The 18,823-nt window shown below is 35.8% G+C and overlaps 1 protein-coding gene across 1 annotated transcript in view; it reads left to right on the top strand.

The window, feature by feature from the left end:
• The window catches only part of LOC149183953 (uncharacterized), a 30,569-nt gene extending 29,792 nt beyond the window's left edge, over window positions 1-777 (top strand). Inside the window, exon 11 of the mRNA XM_089415156.1 lies at window positions 463-777. Within this exon, the coding sequence (XP_089271282.1) occupies window positions 463-777 (315 nt within the window). The remainder of the gene's footprint in view (window positions 1-462) is intronic.
• Window positions 778-18,823: the final 18,046 nt, after the last annotated feature.

Genomic DNA, 18,823 nt, shown 5'->3' with positions numbered 1-18,823 from the left:
TCGTGACAACACCCTTTAGGGTTCGCTGGAAAAGACGTAGACGAATGGAGTGCTCAACCCAAGAATTGGATTAACACCATAAATGGTAAGTCATAACGTCGGCCTGGGCATCTTCTCCAGACTTTCTTTCGAATTTCGTACAATTGTCCAGAACCTTAGTAGGAACCAGAGGCGAATATGACAAATGGAGTATTGGATCAATCGCGAGTCTTGACACATCTGGTAGTTCTAATGTTGCTAGAAATGGAAATTGTGGATTGAAAGGCATGGGAGGCCTTTGATAAGGCCCAACTTATGGATTGCACCCTTGTTGGTATGGGTTTTTCCGCCAAAGTGGCGATTTTTTACCATCGGGAGCTTGATATCACCCCCACTAAGAGGTATTCTGACCATACAAAGGTGGATTTTGTGCCCACAAAGGTGGTTTTTTACCAGGGTAAGGTTGATACTGACTTGTCATAGGACGTTGAGAACCATAAGGTGGATAAAAAACTTGCGAAGAGTATGGATTATAAGGTTGTTGTTGCAACTGTTGACCCTGGTGGTAAAATTGTTGACCCTGCTGCTGCAGGGGTTGACCTTGTTGCTGTAAGGGTTTACCTTGTTGATACAAGGGTTGGTTTTGTTGCTACAAGGGTTGTCCTTGCTGTTGCAATGGTTGTGATAAAGCACCTATTGCACATAAGGTCCTTGTTGTACATAAGGTTGTTATCATTGGAATTTTTTCTTGCGGAATTTGTTGAGTTCCAGGTTGGTACTGATAAGGTTGCATCTTGAAATTGACCAGATGCCCCAAATAAGGGATTTGAACTACGCTACATTTGGGGGCCTCACTTTTGGATAAAGGGTGGATTTTGAGGCTGTTGTGATCCATACATAGGGTATGGTTGCTAGTAGGGTATCTAGGCCAAAAGAGGTTGTTGATATGGGATTTGGCTTGATCCATATGGAATAGATGATCCACTAGGATAAGGTACATTGCCAACATGTTGACTAGCTCAGGTAGCATGATTTTGAGATCCAATCACATAAGTTCCACCTGAAACAAGAGGTACATATGGAGGAGGTAGTTGATGCCTCCCATGCGGTAGGATAGGTGGTGGAACATATTGTCCACTTAATGGAGGACCCGAAGAAACTATAGGGACATTAATTGTCCCAACCATAACCGTAAATTGTAAAAGAACTGAAGAAACTACAGTCGGTACAGGAATTTGAGAGGCTACGCTTGAAACAAACAAACCAAAAGTAGGCATCGTGCCCGACGACCAAAGATGATTGTGATAAAGTGAAGATGCACTTGGATTATCTGAAACCAATTGAGCCAAAGCGATATAACTAGGTGGAAACAAAGGTTCACTGCTTTCAGGTGGTGGTGGAGGTGGTACATGTCCCACATACAAAAATCCTTCAGGTGGAAAGTCATATTCATCGCTATTGCCAACATCAGGAATGTGAGTCGCTGAGACTTATGGAGGACCTTGAGGAGAGGTTGGGAAATCACCTTCTGATGCCATGGGTGGAAATAGTTGGCAAGGGGGAATATGAGATGATGGTGGAGATAACTCCAAAGGCACACTAGGATTATTGTATGGACTATACGACAGTTGAGGAGATATGACCAATGGATCAAAAAGCGGATTCAAAGGGAATAATACAAACCTCTATGGACTCTCAGGAGTTTCTGGGTCATATTCCTGAGATGATGAGTCTCGAGGTGGAGGATGAGAAGAAAGGGGTTGAATACTCGGGATAATTCCAAGTTCAAGACCTTGGTCTTCAAGTGACTGTGAAATCTCAAGATGGACTCCTTGTGATGACCCTTCAGTGTCAGATGATGAAGGGGAAATGTAAGGTGAAACTGTTTGTTCAGCCATGATGACCTTCTCTCAAAAACAATAAGGGGTGGTTGATTTGAGCCTATAATTAAAATTTACTATTAATTAGGAAATACGAGGCCAAGGATAAATGCATAGGTAAGTCATGTTATCGAGGGTAGTTAAATTTTAGAACTTAAAAACAAAAAAAAATAAAAAAGGGTGTATTAGGCAAGAGGGTTTACCAAGTATCCGTGAACCATTATATACACCTTATCTGGAACCAAAGACTTAACGTACGATGAATGATCTCCTTGAATGTTGTGTTCAGTGTATCACATCTATAAGGTGGTTGACTCAGTTACCTGTGGCAAATGGATAGAAACCTAGTGGAGTCTCCCAATATGTACTCGATGGTACGGGGAGCACAAGTTTGTGTTAGCATTGTCTAATGCATAACCGTTCGATGAGAGCATTCCCATATACTTGCTATACTAGAGTGCCTCTAATATACCCAAGAGTACTCAAGAACCTCTGATATACTTTTGTACTGGAACAAAATTTCATCCCTGGTGTTGTCGCTAAATCTTGCACCTGCAGCACAAGTGTAACAGGGGGCAAGGAAAGATCCCTGAGACAACCTCTGGGTTTATTGTAGACCATTTCCTAGTACATCTTTAATAGAGGAGTGCTTGTAAGGTTATATGTGGGGTTTGCAACGCTCCAACTGTCACGTAATGAAAGATAATGAGGGGGCTTGGTTCATTCCTCTAAAGGTATGAGTTATGGATTTCAAGTACTCCCTCACACACATAGTTCCCAGTAGTATCACTGTTGGGTGATTTAATTGTCTGTTAAATCCCTATTATTTAATTGTCAACCCAGGGGTTTCGTAAAACTTAGAAGCAAACCAAAATATATGGGACCTCAGATGCAACTATAATCAGCTTTAGAAGATAAGTTATGGAAATTGAAGGGAATGCAATTATAAACTAATTAGAAGTGCATATTACAAATATAAAATTTAACTAAGTAATTTCTAATTCATTATGTAATAAGCAGGAGAAGTGGCTCCTAACTTAGGAGAACCAGATTTGTCCTTCTTCTAGAATACTACTTCATGAACAGAAATAAAAAACCACTAATGGACAATAGCTTAAGATGCATAAACAAATAATAGAAGAGGCTCCTAACTAAGGAGGTCCTTGTTGTTCTTCATTACAAATTCATTCATCATTAATGCCATTGTTGGAAAACTGGAAATTCAAAAAATCACTTGAAACTAGAAAAAAAGAATGAATTTCAATTATTACTCATATCAAATGGAAGAGAGCCTAACTTAGACCCTTGTTTGTCCTTTCATATGCTGATAAGATTTAAACTAAAATTCATTCATTAATAATGAAAAATCTTCAAACATCTAAGTAATTAAATGAAAATAAAATCTATAATGAAATAAAATGTTTCTTTGATCCTTTTAGAGTGAGCTCAATTCTCTTAAGAACAAAGTGACAAACTATTCCATAAATTCATATAATACATTAAGACAATTTATATCTAAAACTATAGAAAGAAAATTTTATTCTATTCCATCATAAGTTAGGATACATGCTCCAAGAGTTCTCTCTTTGGAATGGAGGAGGTACTCCTATTTATACAAAAACATAAGCAACTCACTGATTAATGGAGATCCATTAATCCCTCCTAGATCCACAAATCCTTCATATGGTTACAACCAATATGAGACACATATTCCTTTATCCATGATTTTTCTCCATGAGATATGCTTGACCCCTATCCCAAATCTCCTTCAAATCTTCAAGAGAATTCGAATTTGAGTCTTGGAGGCCACATAAGAGTGTCTTGGAACCTTCCAAATCACCTACACATGTCACTAAACTCATTCCACCTTTAGGTATAAGCAAATACATGTTATTTTTCTAAATTTTAATCATAAATTCACTTTAAATACATAAAATAAATAACTTTGGAAAATGAAAATATGAACCCATATGGTAATGGAAATATAATGATAATGTGATGAAATGAGGTGACAAAATGAGGGTAAAGGTGAAAATGGAGTGAAAGTGTATGTTAATTTGGCGACCCAACATACCCCACAACTTAAGTTATTTCATGTCCTTATGCAATCTATTGCATTGATTTACTTTAATCATGATTTGATATTTTGAATTGTCTTCCTTTTATATGAACTTTGGCTGATGTTAATTCTTCTTTCATCTTCGCATAATCATTTGATAACTTTGTTCCTTTTGCAAAGTGTCATTTTGAAAAATATTTGATTGCAACATATTACTTTGGTTGGTTCTTGTGTGGAAACCAACTTTTATTAGTATTGGTTCTTGTGTAACAATACTTTTGTTATTTTTGTGTTGCATCAAAAGACTTTGAAAACATTTAATCAACCATTCATTCTATGATCATCATTTGCAAAACATGTAACGTTTTGAATCATAATGCAATAGTAGTTGTTTGGAAAAGTATGTTGGTTAGGATGGCATGTGTATAAAGGACATATATGACATATGAAAGGTGATAATGGAATATGAATGTGATATATATCGCGAAATGTGAATATGAGGTATGAACATGAATTCCCCCTCCAACTAGAGATATGACAATGTGAAAAAGGAAGTGAGGAACTTTCCAAAGTTACAATTTTAAGAATTTTAAGGAATTGCATGACTAAAAATTAGAAAACCACATACCTTCACTTACCCTCAATGTACATGAGTTGTGGATGTTGAAGAGTGTGGATGTTGATGCTGTTGGATCATGGAGTATGTAAACAAAAGAATTTGGATCTTCTTCTGTGTTCTCTTTTCTGATGACAAGATTTGAATCTTTATTGTTCTTATAAGAAATTGATCTATTGTAAACTATTAAAATGCTATAGTATTCAATCATTACAACACCCGATGGTACAATTCTAATCATGCGAATAAATGTGTCGATGTCGAGAATGAAGAGAAGTCATTGGATTACCAACCATTGATATATGTCGTTAACCAATGCGAGGAAACTCACTGTTAATGTCAATGAGTGACAAGGTACCTAAGTACATCTTGCGAAGGGTGAATAGATGAGCTGATGTCGAGCCACTTGCAAGATACAACGATCAAGGGAAATTGGTGTATTCCCATGATTGCTCGTGAGAGAGCCTGTCATTAAGGGATACAAGTCTCAAGGTACTACTAAGGACTCTAACCTTGAACCTAGATAATGTGCTGATGTTGATAGGCCAAGACTTGTTAGAAGGGAGGCCTTAAGGAATCCTCCATCATCTAACTCGAGCATGAAACAATAATTTTGAAGGATTATGGATGAGAAATTTTGTAGTGGATCAAGGTTTATTTGGAAAAATGAAAAGGAAATGGAATGAATCAACTTTGTAGAGGAGCTTAATGTTTTCATTGATGGGTTACAAGTTAGTGAAAGTGAGGCAGGAAAATGACTGTGAAGGAAAATGAACAATGGATCAATGTTTTATCTGAAAACATGAAAAGGAAAATGAAATGAAAAATTGAGAATGCAATGAAGACACTGGCATCTAAAAGGCTTGCAAGTGATGGTTCTGATCTGACATCATGTGCTCATGCATTGATGTTTCATCTTTGTTGCTACTTTGATCATTTTCATATGAAAGAAATGTGGTCTTTGAGAGGATTTTCAATGATGTGATGGACATGATGATATTATTCCCCTTGGCTTACCCAAAAGCATGTCCTCATGCTTGAAGTCTAACCTTTTATGTTTCTCTGATGATGTATTTATGAAATGTGGTCTTTGACAGACACTGTTTGCTTGTGGTCATCTATTTATCTTCTTGGAACCTGCAAAAACTTAGTACTTTTCTTGCAATGAAATGTAAGTTTATCATGAAAGAGGTGATCAATCTCTCTATTTATGACATTTACAAAAAAATTGATAATTGGTACTAATAAAACAAATTCATGAAAGAAAAACTGAAAGAATTTATACATGTGCTGTAACTAGTGCCTCATTTTACCTGTTATATCTTGTCAGCAATTTCTTCATTCTTTAACTATTTCAAATTCTAATGATATCTTTCTCATCGTGTAGATCTCGTCGGTATCTTTCCAACAATGCTTGAATCGTTGAAATTTGATGTTGTATGAGAAAGTTGTGCTTATTTGAAATTTGGGTGAAACAATGAAGATTGTCATGAGGTTTCTCAGTTGCAGGATTGCGCCCTTCCCGCATCTAAAAATCCTATCAATCTTCTTCGGTTAAATCATGACATAAAATTTTCCAATTTGCGATGTCGTTGGCTTCTGTACCTGCAAGACTCAAAGAAACAATATCATATAAAAATACTTTATGAAATGAAAACGCATGTGTACAGGATTAATCAATCTTCCATCTACAGGATTATCTGCATTTTGCAAAATAGTAATCCTTTAGATGAAGCACCCTTATCTTTATTCTTCTTGATCCATTTTCAGTGTTGAAAAATGAGCTGGCAGATGGAGGGTGACTGTATAATAGTGATGTGGCAGTGGGTGAGATGGAAAATGGATGATGTGACATGTTGACAGTTTGATTGATGATCTGGCGATGAATGTGCAATATTGGCCAATGTTGTGCTGCCATGTGGTGGAAAAATTGTTGTTTAATTAATGTTGTATCAAAATTGTAGAATAAATAACAAACTCCAATCCCCACAAGATTTGAACTCATGACCTCCATTATGAAAATTAAATGACTTACCAACAAATCACAAGTCACATTTATAAATTCAATGGAATTTTGGAAATTTTAATTATTCTAAAACTGAAAATTGAAACAACAACTTGACAAGTGGCCAATCTAAATCCAAGATTTTTCGGAAAATATGATTCCAAAATATTTTCCAAATCATTTTTCATATTTTTTGAACTCATCCTTTTTGCCTAGAAAGTGAATTTTTTAACCAATTTTTATTCTATAAAAATTTGGGAAATATATATATATATGTGTGTGTGTGTGTGTGTGTGTGTATTGATGATCTGGCGATGAATGTGCAATATTGGCCAATGTTGTGCTGCCATGTGGTGGAAAAATTGTTGTTTAATTAATGTTGTATCAATATTGTAGAATAAATAACAAACTCCAATCCCCACAAGATTTGAACTCATGACCTCCATTATGAAAATTAAATGACTTACCAACAGATCACAAGTCACATTTATAAATTCAATGGAATTTTGGAAATTTTAATTATTCTAAAACTGAAAATTGAAACAACAACTTGACAAGTGGCCAATCTAAATCCAAGATTTTTCGGAAAATATGATTCCAAAATATTTTCCAAATCATTTTTCATATTTTTTGAACTCATCCTTTTTGCCTAGAAAGTGGATTTTTTAACCAATTTTTATTCTATAAAAATTTGGGAAATATATATATATATATATATTCTATAAAAATTTGGGAAATATATATATATATATATATATATATATATATATATATATATATATATATATATATTGTTGCAGGTTGTAAACATGTAGAAAATCTCATTTCTGAAAAAATCTGCGGTAAGAATTTTATTTTATTTTATTTTTTTGATTGATTTTTTCTCTGCAGCTTGGCAACGTTGCTGGGTTGCTGGCAATGGCTCTATGGTTGGGCCATTGGATGGCCGTGGCCTTGGCCTTGGCTGCTAGCTACATTTAATTGAAAACCCTTTTTTTCACGCAACCTCGCAAATAAGGCTCCATAGAACCCCAAAAATCTATCAAACCCTTATGAATTTTGAGGAAATTTCACATATAAAACATAATTCACCCGAGAAAAACCCATGTTTTATATTTTTTAGATTCATTTTCATTTGGTCACAAAATGCATTTTAAAAATGACGTTTTTAACCTCTGCTAATTTGGCCTCTGCTCACACGATTTTTTTTTTTTTTAATCGGGAGAATGCACAGTGACCTTTAATTTTTTCAAAATCACACAACATTTGAAACAATTCGTTTCTTTAGCTTCCATGTTTTTTTTTAATTTGTTTAAATTTTCTTTATTCTCATTTTCATTTTTGTGCTTTTATTTATTTTTATTATTTCATTGTTTTTTAATGTTGTTTTGATTGTGTTTAAATTAATTTTTTATTTCAAATTTGTTTAGATAAGCAAATCTCTTTTTGTTTTTCAATTTACATGTGTTCCATTCACTTTTCATATATATATATATATATATATATATATATTAAAAGAAAACAAATAATGAAAGAGATTTTTTTTTAACAAAAGATATACTAATATGAAAATTCTTTCTCTTATCCTCTAGGTCACACAAAGCACGGGAGGAAAGCATACTCAAGTTTTTATTAGTTGATTCCTCTCTTAAAAATTTGGATGTAAAAAAGAAATGAAAAGAATCGATCTCTTACTTGAAACTATCATTCTTCCACCTTCGCTTGTGCTCTTTGTTCACAATCGTTTGTTTATTGAAAATTTTTACTCCACCACAAAATCGCAAATTTATCCTAAAAATCACAAAAACTTGTTTTTTATTTGTTAGTCCTATTTTATTGAAAAATAAATAAAAATTTCTCTTAAGTATAACAGAATTTCCAATGCATCCATTTGCGCAACAAGATCATGAGTAAACTCATATCCAAGTTTGAAAAATAAACCCTATTGAGTTCTTGGACATGATCATGAAGACTGACTAGTTGAAACCAAATTTGAATGTGATCTTTAGGTTTTTTATTTTCTTCAACTGTCATAGCATGAAGCTCTTCAGATCTTGTTTTTGCAATTGGATTTTTATTTTGTTTTTATTTTTTATTTTTTGTTTTTTAATGAATGGGGGTTCTTGATTTTAATGTTCTATGTTTTCTATATGCAAATGCAAATAAACTTAAATGAAAAATGCATAAATGCATCTAACCCCAAATGAAAATGACCTTAAAAGAAAATTTTTCCTAAACAATCCTCCTAACTTAATTACATCTAAGTTTTCTTCTGCCGGAAACGACGCCAAAATGTTGGGTGAAATTGTCTGTTAAATCCCTATTATTTAATTGTCAACCTAGGGGTTTCGTAAAACTTAGAAGTGCATATTACAAATATAAAATTTAACTAAGTAATTTCTAATTCATTATGTAATAAGCATGAGAAGTGGCTCCTAACTTAGGAGAACTAGATTTGTCCTTCTTCTAGAATACTACTTCATGAACAGAAATCAAAAACCACTAATGGACAATAGCTTAAGATGAATAAACAAATAATAGAAGAGGCTCCTAATTAAGGAGGCCCTTGTTGTTCTTCATTACAAATGCATTCATCATTAATGCCATTGTTGTAAAACTGGAAATTCAGAAAATCACTTGAAACTAGAAAAAGAGAATGAATTTCAATTATTACTCATATCAAATGGAAGAAAGGATAACTTAGACCCTTGTTTGTCCTTTCATACACTGATAAGATTTAAACTAAAATTCATTCATTAATAATGAAAAATATTCAAACATCTAAGTAAATACATGAAAATATAATCTATAATGAAATAAAATGTTTCTTTGATCCTTTTAGAGTGAGCTCAATTCTCTTAAGAACAAAGTGACAAACTATTCCATAAACTCATATACTATATTAAGACAATTTATATCTAAAACTATAGAAAGAAAACTTTATTCTATTCCATCATAAGTTAGGATACATGCTTCAAGATTCCTCTCTTTGGAATGGAGGAGGTACTCCTATTTATACAAAAACATAAGCAACTAACTCATTAATGGAGATCCACTAATCCCTCCTAGTTCCACAAATCCTTCATATGGTTACAACCAATATGAGACACATATTCCTTTATCCATGATTTTTCTCCATGAGATATGCTTGACCCCTATCCCAAATCTCCTTCAAATCTTCAAGAGAATTCGAATTTGAGTCTTGGAGGCCACATAAGAGTGTCTTGGAACCTTCCAAATCACCTACACATGTCACCAAACTCATTCCACCTTTAGGTATAAGAAAATACAGGTTATTTTTCTAACTTTTAATCATAAATTCACTTTAAATACATAAAATAAATAACTTTGGAAAAAGAAAATATGAACCCATATGGTAATGGAAATATAATGATAATGTGAGGAAATGAGGTGACAAAATGAGGATAAAGGTGAAAATGGAGTGAAAGTGTATGTTAATTTGGCGGCCCAACAATCACATAGAACAGTGGAGGCTAATTACTTCAAAGGGGGTTACAACTTAATAGGCTTTGTTGAGTAAATGAGAGAATATTAGGAGAGAGAATAACTCATCATATAAAGCCCAAAAAATCCAAAATTCTATGTTCAAAACATAGAGCCACAAGAAATGGGAAATTCTACACTTGTTTGAGTTACAAGCAGAAATAATGGACTGAAGAGAGGATGGGTGAAATGATTCTTATAGAGAAGTTCAAAGATATACTTAAGCCCTTCATAGATGCATTATGCATTAATAAATAAACACACATGGATTTTTAAGGAAGCATGAAATAATTTCTAGCAGGTATTGTAGCACACATACAGAGAACAATATGAACATAATGGAATTAACAGAGGGAAAAACATATTGTAATGCTAAGAAGGAGGAATCACCACCAGTTTTGTGATAGTCTGAAGATCTGTCTGTGTAAATTAATACAATCTTGGATAATAGTCATTCACTTATAGAGTTATGAGCCAAAATGGTATCATAGAGTTCAACCCTCTCGAGTGAGAAATTCTGGAACCAATGTATAATATTGCTTCCCCGTATTTATAAGAGGAGGGGGAGCTCGAATTACAGCCTACAAAATATCTGAGCCTAAGCCCCAGCTGTCATGCTAGATTAGTTGTCTCGGCCAGTGTTAGGCTCTGTTGCCCCAAAAAGATTAAAATCGGGATCCAATCCCTTTCTTTGAAATAAACAGAAATAAAAGCACAGATAAACAATATGGAGAGATGAAGGAGGAGGTGTCACCTTGTTGTTCTAGTGGAGGCCCTATCAATCCACGTACCTACTATCATCATGCTTCTCATTGTTGATGAGACGGTTCACTGCTGCTTGGTCGGTTTCTATCAATTCTGCCTTAACTAATTGAGTGACCTGCTTGGTGGGGTAGGAAGTGGAGTGGGAGAGTCGTGTGCCCGAGCGATCATTTTTTGTGTAATGGATTGGAGCACCATGTCGTGCCATTAAGACTTCCTGAGTTCCCCCATACTGATCTGCAATAGCGCCATGCTCCATTAAAGTCCTTAGCTGTCATCCCATCTACCCATTTAAATCTCCGTGACAATGCTCTCTGTGAAACACGGTCGTAGAACACATATTTCATTAAATTTGGAATTAAATAGTGGATATAGAATTTCAAAATAACCAAAAATCCATTACTAGTAATGTCATTGTAATAAAAAATTTCCAATTTTAATGAAATATGTGTTGTAGACCTTTATCATTAAAAAAAGACGAACAGGCAAGCATTTTTAATTTCCCCTTTGGCCCCTATGCTTTCAGTTTATTCATTCACGTGATCGAGGGCCTGAACTAAGCAATTAAGCCCTTGACTTGCTGTGCGGGGGCCTTTTTCTTTATAACACATAAGTCCCTCATTGGCCGATTTCCTAAATGCGACAACTTTATGAAATGTGTTATGAAATATTGCATCTGGGCCCTTTTTCCATTGTTATCGATTTCTCCCTCATATCGACACTTCAACTTTGTTTTTCCCTATTCTATGATTTTTCCTTGGCATGGGCCGATAGTCTAGACGCGAGGTCCTTATAGACCCTGCCCTAGTCATTTATTGCATCCCGGGGAGGAGTACCGCATATCGTAATCGCATTCTTAAGCCTTTACCCCTTAACTGTTGTGATCACTGATCTGTGGGGTGACATCATTACTTCCATGTGTCACCCTAGTTTTGTCGGCCTTTTCCTTTGTAAATTATTTTCTCAGCCCCTCAATGATGTTACACAAAAATCACAAATCGGCGGTTTGCAGGTCTTTAATGTTTTAGAACCCACCGATATGCCTAACTGTGGGACTACAGTGATGCGGGGTCACTGAGATGTAGGATTTCTCCATGTCGAGGAGAGAGAAAAGGGGAGGCCCAACCCCTGTTTTTCCATGATTTTCTTTATTAACACTTTCCGGCCCTTCCCCGGCGGCGCAACAAAATATCGCAAATCGTCTCCCACATGGTTTGGAGTATGCTGTAACTGAGGGACCGCTAGATCTACGAGATGCGATATTGCCGTTCGGGACTGTAATATGTTGATAACCTTAGTTGTGTGCCCTAGGACCCTGCCGATAGCCAATAAATGTTGGGCCCTGTCCCACCGATCACTGATATGCGATATCGACAATCGAAAGATCATTGTTTCATGCTCCGTCAGTGTTCCATACTCATCTGAACGCCAATATGCGATATGCGATGAGCCTCCCAGGTCTCGACTACGATTTTCATCCATACTTAGCCATTTTCCTTGTTTTCTTAGTTTTTCAAAGGAATTATTCAATAGGGTCTAACTTTTGATCCAGGAACCCTTTTCTGGACTTGTATATAACACTAGAAAGCTTATTCTAAGCACTACGCAATGGAGAGGGTGACAACATTGGCATCAAACATCACTGTTTTTTGGCTTTTGAAGCATCTAGTGATTGAAAAAGAAGTGGGTGACAACATTGGATCCTATTGGGGACAGTGCCTTGCTGGCAAGGGGATGAGAAACCTGCAGACCAGTATCCTTCACCATTGGGCATGGAGTCAGTAATAAATGCATACTTGTAATCAACAAAATCTCCATGGGACTTTCCTCCTCAATCTAGAATGTAGAAATAAAACTTCTAACGACTGAAAAGTAAATACTCAACTGGTGAGCTTATTTATGTACAATCCTACTTATGGACAGTACTTAATTCTGCTAAGTATGTTTAATTTTCCAATAGAAATAAGCTAGCATAAGAGTACTGGACCACATGCCTTCATACTGTTGAAAAAGAAAAACTAAAATAGGCATGCAACATGAAAAATCTGGAAATATGGAACCTGATACATGCTCTTGAAATGACCTTTGTTGTTGGCTTATGAATAGGTTCATGTATTCAGCCACAGGGTTATGAAATAGAAAAGGAACATTTACAGTAGCCTCTTCTTCACATGCATACTTTTGGCTAATGTCTTTTTGGTTATGGCAGCTACAAACACCCTCCAGCTCCTCAAATTCAATATTTTCAAGGAATATTGGTTGCTTCACTTTTACTACCCATTTTTCAATGGGACAACTGTCTTGGAAATCTTTCTGCAGCAATTCAACTTTGGGCTCTTCTTGAAAAACTTTCTACTGAGAGATTTCTCCCCACTTGCTGGTAAACAACTCCTTCTGAACTTCCACGACCATCTCTTCCTCCTCTGAATAATTTGAATCACAAATTAGAAGAGGGTCTTGATCTCGTTCTTCGTGTGAAGGGTGTGCATTATGAACTAGAGCCTCTTTGCTAACCTTCTGATCATCCTCCTCTTCTTGCGCATCTTCCCATGACTGGAAGCATTATGGCTCTGCATCACTCGACTCTCCAGCCGAGTCGTATTCATCAGAGGAAGGAGAAACATCTAGTTCGGTCGAGTCAGACCCCTGAGGGTCTATTGGTAGCTCAAGGATATCTCCCTCTTCACTTTCTCACTCATTTTGTGATACTTCTTGATGCGAGTAGATGACTTCTTGGAGAGGAGTTCCACAAACATCGTCAATAGGGTGTTTGACCTTGGGAAAGTCTTCATCCTTAAAATGTGCGCAACAATCTTCAAATAGAGCATTCGGTGGATATGATCTTCTGTAGTAGTGGTTTAATGTTATATGAAAACGTTTTAGGGAAGATATGCTGCCACAAGGTATTGTTCCGTACCAGACTCTAGCATCCCCCTCTAAATAATACATGAACAACTTCATTTGTACATCTTCAAGGAAGATACCTTGTTGTTTCATGCATTCATGAAACTCTTCGAGGTGCTGGTCAGGCCTTCTCTTTGTGCTCCCACTGAATCTAGGCAAATAGCTATCCCACTCATGAAATGAAGGGACATGATTGGGAGAACCAACAATAGAAGAAAGATCCAGTGGGGCGAATTTGTTGACTAGGAATGCAGGAAGGGCCATCTTGAAAACCTCCCTATATGAGTGATTTCAGCTTCAAAAGAAGGGAGAGTTTTGGGCTGTTGTAACATCTGAGTCAGTATGGGGATGCTTGAAAGCCAGGATGATCAAATAGAGATATGGGCAGTGGATTCGCCAGGATGTTTACCATAGAATTGATAGTGGAGTCGCCAAGGTGAGAGATCTTCAAACGACACTTCCCTAGCTCACTTAACAGGGGAAATGTAAAACATTGTTGTACCTAGGGAAAAATATTCTAATCCGTTCCCTGAAAACGGCACCAGAAAGATGTTTTCACTAAATCTTGCACTTGCAGCACAAGTGCAACAGGAGGCAAGGAAAGCTCCCTAGATACAACCTCTGGGTTGATTGTAGACCATTTCCTAGGAAATCTTAAATAAATGAGTGCTTGTAAGCTTATATGTTAAGGTTTTTTAGCACTCCAATTGTTATGTAATAAAATATAATGAGGGGGCTTGGTTCATTCCTCCAAAGGTATGAGTTATGTATTTCAGGTACTCCCTCACACACACAGTTCCTAGTAGTATCACATAGAATAGCGGAGGTCGATTACTTCAAAGGGGATTACATCTTAATAGGCTTTATTGAGTAAATGAGAGAGGATTAGGAGAGAGCATAACTCATCATATAGAGCCCAAAACATCCAGAATTCTATGTTGAAAACATAGAGCCACAAGCAATGGGAAATTCTACACTTGTTTGAGTTACAAGCAGAAATAATGGACTGAAGAGAGGATGGGTGCTATGATTCTTATAGAGAAGTTTAAAGATATACTTCAGCCCTTCATACATGCATTATGCATTAATAAATCAACACACATGGATCTGTAAGGAAGCATGAAATAATTTCTAGCAGCTATTGTAGCACACATACAAAGAAGAATATGAACATAATGGAATTAACAGAAGGAAAAACATACTATAATGCTAAGAAGGAGGAATCACCACCATTTTTGTGATAGTTTGAAGATATGCTTGTGTAAAGCAATACAATCTCAGATAATAGTCATTCAATTACAAAGTTAGGAGTACTGCATTGTGTGTGATGTGATTTTACAATGATAAAATCACATCTATCATACACCAATGCATAACAATTTAAAATTCCAAAGCATAGTTATATGTAGGTGGCCCATTGGAATTATCTATTGTTGATTTTCCATGCATGGCAAAATTGGCGACCACTGTAACTTAGGCTTTCCCATACGTTCCCAAGTTTTCTTCGGCAGTAAGTTAGCATCAGAGCGAAAGTCTAAGATTGCTTGGTCCATTTAGAAATCACCAATCTCCGCATTCAACCGCATCCCCCTACCAATTATCTTCTTGCTTCGGTTCACCTTATTGGCTGTCCGTTATTTTGGTAACGGCTTATCCTTGCTGGCATAATTATCTATTAGTTCTTGCAGTCCTTCAACTACCTTCTGATCTTGTAATAACTTCATGCACGCTTGCAAAAACGATTTTAACACCGTGTGATCTGAATCCTGCGTCGCAGTAACTTCTTTACGTTTCTCATTTTGTGGAACTAGCAACATTTGATTCTTAGACATAGAAGCACCCTGTTGAGCCCCAAAACTACCTCTTTTTCAAGAATTTTGTTAAACCCGTTTTCCTTTATTTTCCCGTGCCAGTGCATCCTAAGCTATCAAAAGTTATTGCATGTTGATCCCAGGAGTGTATTTTAGTGATTTTTAAATTATATCATTATGTGTGTTATTTGGATTAGGTTTTGTTTCTCAGCTACGGAATGTAGCCACTTTCCACATCTAACTGGCATTTCCGCAACCATCTTCATCCTTTTGCAGGTTACAGGTGTCGAGAAGAGGAATGAGACACATGGGCAGCTCAGGAAATGTCAACACATGGATAGGGTCCTATTCACTTGGTCAGATTCGGAAGGAAAGACCCTGGTCAAAGGGGAGTCAACGAAGAAGTTCTATGCCGGTTAGAACTCTGTTTCTGCATGCAAGAGGAGTCTGAAGCTATTCCTGAACTCGTGGATTCATTTTTTCCATCTGCATAACTAAATCCAACATCCACTATGCATAGATTTACTGCTTATGGCAACTGGAAGGTTGGATCCTCAGATACATGACCTGTTCACATGTCCATCACTGAAGAATTTCCTCTTAGCAACAGCTAGCAATTTCTTCTATAAATTCAAGCATTTGTAACGCAGATTAGTTAACATTTTTATGTTAATGATATAGTGTAATTTATGTTCTGTGGACAAGAGACATACTGCTCTGTTTTCATAATATAAATGTCTGTTTTTATATGGTTGTCTAAGCGTGTTTAAAGTAGCAGTGCGTTGTTAATCCAAAGCTATGCAGAGGGCCCCTGCGTGGCTGAGGTTCTTCTTTTCGTTTCTGTATAGTTCCATGGGTATTTCCTTTCGTTCAAACTATATATTGCTTGTGTTTTGTTTATGTTCATAATCATTTTAACCTTGTACATGTTTTGCAGCTTGTCACTTATTTTTACTAACACTCATAGATGCATTTCAGAGTAGCAGTAGGTCTTTAAATTTGCTTATGCTCGAGCTTCTTAGTTGTAATTCTTGCATCAAGTAGCATTATTGGGACTCACTCCTTTTGTTGTACTTTAGTTTTCAAATTCAAAGTTGTTTATGCTTTTTCTTAATGAGATCTGTTTGTTGTTCAGTACCTTTTCTTGTTTAATATAGTTTAGTGTCATTTCTTTCATGCTATATGATGATATTTCCGGAGCCTTTAGCTTAACACTATTTTAGAAGTTAATTGGCAAAATATTATGATTATAGGTGAGATAATTGGCTTTGCTTTTCATTAGTGTAAAGTTAGATAGTTTAGTGTCATTTCTTTCATGCTATATGATGATATTTCCGGAGCCTTTAGCTTAACACTATTTTAGAAGTTAATTGGCGAAATATTATGATTATAGGTGAGATAATTGGCTTTGCTTTTCATTAGTGTAAAGTTAGATAGTTTAGTGTCATTTCTTTCATGCTATATGATGATATTTCCGGAGCCTTTAGCTTAACATTGTTTTTAGAAGCTAATTGGCAAAATATTATGATTATAGGTGAGATAATTGGCTTTTCTTTTCAGTAGTGTAAAGTTAGATAGTTTAGTGTCATTTATTTCATGTTATATGATGATGTTTCCGGAGCCTTTAGCTTAACACTGTTTTAGAAGTTAATTGGTGAAATATTATGATTATAGGTGAGATTATTGGCTTTGCTTTTCATTAGTATGAAATTAGATAATTTAGATGTCATTTCTTTCATGCCATATGATGATATTTCTGGAGCCTGTAGCTTAACACTGATTTAGAAGTTAATTGGAGAAATGTTATGATTATGGATGAGATTATTGGCTAACCATTAGTTTAAAAGCAGTTTCAAGTTTTTACTTTTGGTTTAAGTTGCAGTAGTTCATTAGATTTTAATTCTGCAAATAGGATGGACAACAGAGGTAGTAGTTTCATTTTTAGTACTTCATTCTTAGTTTGGTTTATATAGCTACACATTCACTCTCTCATTCAAGTTTTGATTTTGTAGATAGCATATTTAAAAGTCTCTTAAGCTCATAGTTTGGAAAACATCACAATAAGCAAGAGAATAAGCTTTGTCTTCATCTTCTTGAAAACTCCACATCCAAACTTAATCTAAAAAGTACTTTTAAACTCTTACTTTAACAACAGATTAGGATTTCAATTGCATTGTAGCACTTTAGGAGACTAACAGAACAAAACCCCCAAAACAACATAAAATTGAAAATAGTGAGGTAAAAAAAGGGTTATCTAGCACATATAGTGCACTACACTTCATCAGTTTATGACTTCCGGATTGACAATTTATGTAGCAATTTAGGACACTAAATTGACTAAACATTTTGGCGCCGTTGTCGGGGAAGTGTAACTAGGTAGCCTATCTCTTACATTCAAAAAAAAAAGAATTAATAATTTCTCGAGTATGCTCTCCTCTTGCACTTAGTGTGATCTGGAGGATCAGAAAATAAAAAATAAAATAAAATAAAATAAACTAAAATACAATTATTAGTCCAATTAAAATCATTGAAAACAACAAAAAATGACATGCATAGAGAAAGAGATTCTAGGGGAAGATTTATAGCTAGGGGCATAAGTTCGATTTGTACAACTCCAACTACTCCACCAAGGATTAGACAGGATACACCTCCATCCCAGACTCATACTCCCAGCCTTAGGATTCCTGGAATTCAAGGGGAAACAACTAAATTATAAGATTCTCTCACTTCATCTACTAAATCAAATCTAGGAGAAGAACCCTTTTTCACCTCTATAGGGGAGCCTATTGTAGTTGAAGAAGTAGAAATACCTAGAGAAGAAGAAGAGGTAGAAACTCTCTCTCATCAGCCATTAATAGAAGAGCCAGAAGATTCTGAGGAAACTATCATGGCGGAGGAAGAGCAAGATGGAGAATTTTCATTATTTGGAGGAGGGGGTAGAGGTAGAGGTAGAGGAAACAATGGAGGCGGTAGAGGTAACAATGGAGGAGGTAGAGGAAAAAGGGAAGAAGATAACTCATTTGGATTCCCTATAGTAGATGAGGAGACCCATACAACAATGAAAAACATTTCACCATCCGTCCTCCCAAACTTTTATGGGTTGCAAAGTGAGGATCCTGAAACATTTTTGTTTGAGTTTGAAGTCTTATGCCGAACCTATGACTATCTAGAAGACTCTCAAAAACTCAAATTGTTCCCTTCAACACTGAAAGGGGCTGCTCTGAAATGGTTTATGGGATTAGTCACTCAATCCATTAGGACTTGGAATGATATGAGGCAGGCATTTTTGGATATATACTCGAA

This window comes from Pinus tabuliformis, chromosome 3_2, assembly GCF_031772625.1.
Source record: "Pinus tabuliformis cultivar Carrire ecotype Pingquan chromosome 3_2, CPIR1, whole genome shotgun sequence".
Classification (NCBI taxonomy): Eukaryota; Viridiplantae; Streptophyta; class Pinopsida; order Pinales; family Pinaceae; genus Pinus; species Pinus tabuliformis.
This window is presented reverse-complemented; position numbering and strand designations above follow the sequence as displayed.